General features: G+C 50.6%; 1 protein-coding gene across 1 annotated transcript in view; it reads left to right on the top strand.

Annotated features, from left to right (window-relative positions):
* LOC116222511 (neuroendocrine convertase 1-like) overlaps nt 1-2,500 on the top strand; it is a 57,849-nt gene that overhangs the window by 41,375 nt on the left and 13,974 nt on the right. Inside the window, exon 9 of the mRNA XM_031576917.2 lies at nt 357-585. Within this exon, the coding sequence (XP_031432777.1) occupies nt 357-585 (229 nt within the window). The remainder of the gene's footprint in view (nt 1-356; nt 586-2,500) is intronic.

The following is a 2,500-nucleotide window of genomic DNA, read 5'->3' as shown; positions in this document are numbered from 1 at the left end:
TGTGTGTGTGTGTGTGTGTGTGTGTGTGTGTGTTTGTGTGGTTGTGCCTCATGGGTACCAGGGTGTTTTTCTTTGTTTCTGTGTGAGTGAGATGGAAGCTGATGCCCGTGACCCTTTCATCCAAACATCTGTAGTGCTGCTGTACTCTCTGTGCTGAGTTCGCTACCATCATGAATGGACTCTCCGACTCTTCCTGTAGTAATTTAACATAAAAGACAGGCTGGCCTCCTCTGCCGTATTTTTCTGGTCCCACTATGTAACAACCCCCCTGCTGAGACTACATGAAACACCCCTACTGCCCCCCCCCCCCCCCCCCCCCATCCTCACCCTCGCTCACGCTGGCCCCCCACCCCCAGTGGCGGCGTACCCACCTCCCGCTGAACCACACCTGCCACCCACGCCACCCCCAGCTGGTACCCCGGCCCGCAGAACACCATCCTTCATCCGGGAGGCATCAGGGCCAGGCCGGCCCAGAGCCATGGGGAGAGGAGAGCTCGTTCTCTGGGGACGCTGCTCCCCCTTGCTGGGGAGATGCAGCTGGAGCTCCCTGCCCCAGGCTCTGGAGCACCCACACGGTCGGGGACTGTGAGTGACAGATCACATATTTACCCAATCTCAAACACACACACACACACACACACACACACACACACACACACACACACAAGCTCACGCACACGGCAGTGAAAAGTGAAATACCCACAAGATCACTGAGAAATTGATAAGAGGGACCACGCTTCCCCTGTCCCACATTTGTGGATGAACACACATGCACCCACACACACACACACAGACACACACACACTTACTTACATGCATATGTACAGACACACAAATATACAGTGAATACACACAGAGTCCATAAACATCATCACACTGGCGCAGGACCATGCATGTACACTGCCACAAGCCCTAGGACATGCATGCACACACTCTCTCTGTCACACACACAGGCACACATACACACAAACTGGCCCAAGGTGGATCTCTAGAGGTGCATACATTTGCATGTGTTTGCATATTTAATGAGTTTAGGAGGATCAAGCGCTCCAAACACCCTTTGTGGATATTTCACTCTTTTTCTTTTTTTTCTCTCTCTCTTTCTTTTCTCTCATCTGAGAGCAACATCACCCGGTGTGTGAGGGAGTTGCATTGCGGGGACCCGTAGTTTTATGGGGACGCTGCTTCCTTGTGGGGACGTGTGTGTGTGTGTGTGTGTGTGTGTGTGTGTGTGAGCGTGGGGATGGGAAGGTGCGGGCCACTGTGGGCCACGGCGGCCCTGTTGTGAATGATTGATGTGCTGGAGGAAGTTCACGGGCTCAGGTTGAGCTGGCGCTGGAGCCAGACGCTCCACTGCTGGGCACCCCGTCGCTTTACACATGTAGACACAGCCAGAGCCCTGCTGGCACCGAGCTGCTATCTCTTCCTCTCTATCACTCACTCATGCACTCTCTCTCCCTCTCTTTTTACTGTCTTTCACACTATCTCTCTTTCACTCTCTCTCTCTGTGCCATCTTCCTTATGCAGCTACGATCCCTGTTTTTTATTTTCTCTCGCTTTCTTTCTCTCTATTGTGCCTCCATGCATCTCCTTCTATCCTTCATTCACCCTTTCTTTTTTTTCTCTTTCTCTATCTTTCTCTTGGCCTGAATCTCTCCACCATACCTTCATATATCGTCCACAATCTCTTCCCTCTCTTAATCTCACTTTCTTTCTGTTCTGCCATCCATCTCCCATAATTTCTCTCTCTCTCTCTCTCTCTCTCTCTCTCTCTCTCCCTCTCTCACTGTTTCTCCCTCTCTCCCTCCTGGGCTGAATTTATCTCTCCCTTTTTATAAAACTCCCTCATTCTTCGCCGTTGCCACCCGGCTCCTCTCACTCTCTCTGTCATTCCCTTGCTATCGCTCCTGGGTTTACACCGACTGCCTGCACGAAATTAAACCCCCCCCCCCCCCCTTTTAATTCATGCTGCGCCGAGACTCTCTCACTTCACACACACACACACACAGATTCATCTGCCAATAGCTGGCCCTCCCAGCCATCTCTCTCTGAGTGAGCATCATATGCACCATTTGTTTGACAAACAGAGGCTGCCGGTACGTCAGCGCGTGGCTAAATAAGTCCATCTCCAACGACACGCAAATGGATGGCTGTTACTTCAAATTAGAGCGGCACTCATTAATAATCCTAGTGAATGAATAATGTCTTCATATATAAAGGTCTAAATAAATATTCCGTCTAAACCCGGGGCTGGAGAGGAAGTGAACAGCCCTGTGTGCTCTGCAAGGGGCCATCTTCTCAGTGCTGCTAGGTAAGGTATTGATTCTCTTGTGCTACCCAGTGGTTTATTTACCAACAACAAATCAATGCTCTTCTAGGCTATAGGGAGCTATAAACGACTCCTGTTCTCAGTGCTGTCACACACACACACATACAAAAAAACAATCTCAGGCCTCATGTTCTGTGTAGCTCCAAGGACACATTCTATGTGTGGGGAGGT

This window comes from Clupea harengus, chromosome 11 (genome assembly GCF_900700415.2).
Source record: "Clupea harengus chromosome 11, Ch_v2.0.2, whole genome shotgun sequence".
Taxonomy (NCBI): domain Eukaryota; kingdom Metazoa; phylum Chordata; class Actinopteri; order Clupeiformes; family Clupeidae; genus Clupea; species Clupea harengus.
The sequence above is the reverse complement of the archived record's forward strand: the minus strand, read 5'-3'. Positions and strand labels throughout refer to the sequence as shown.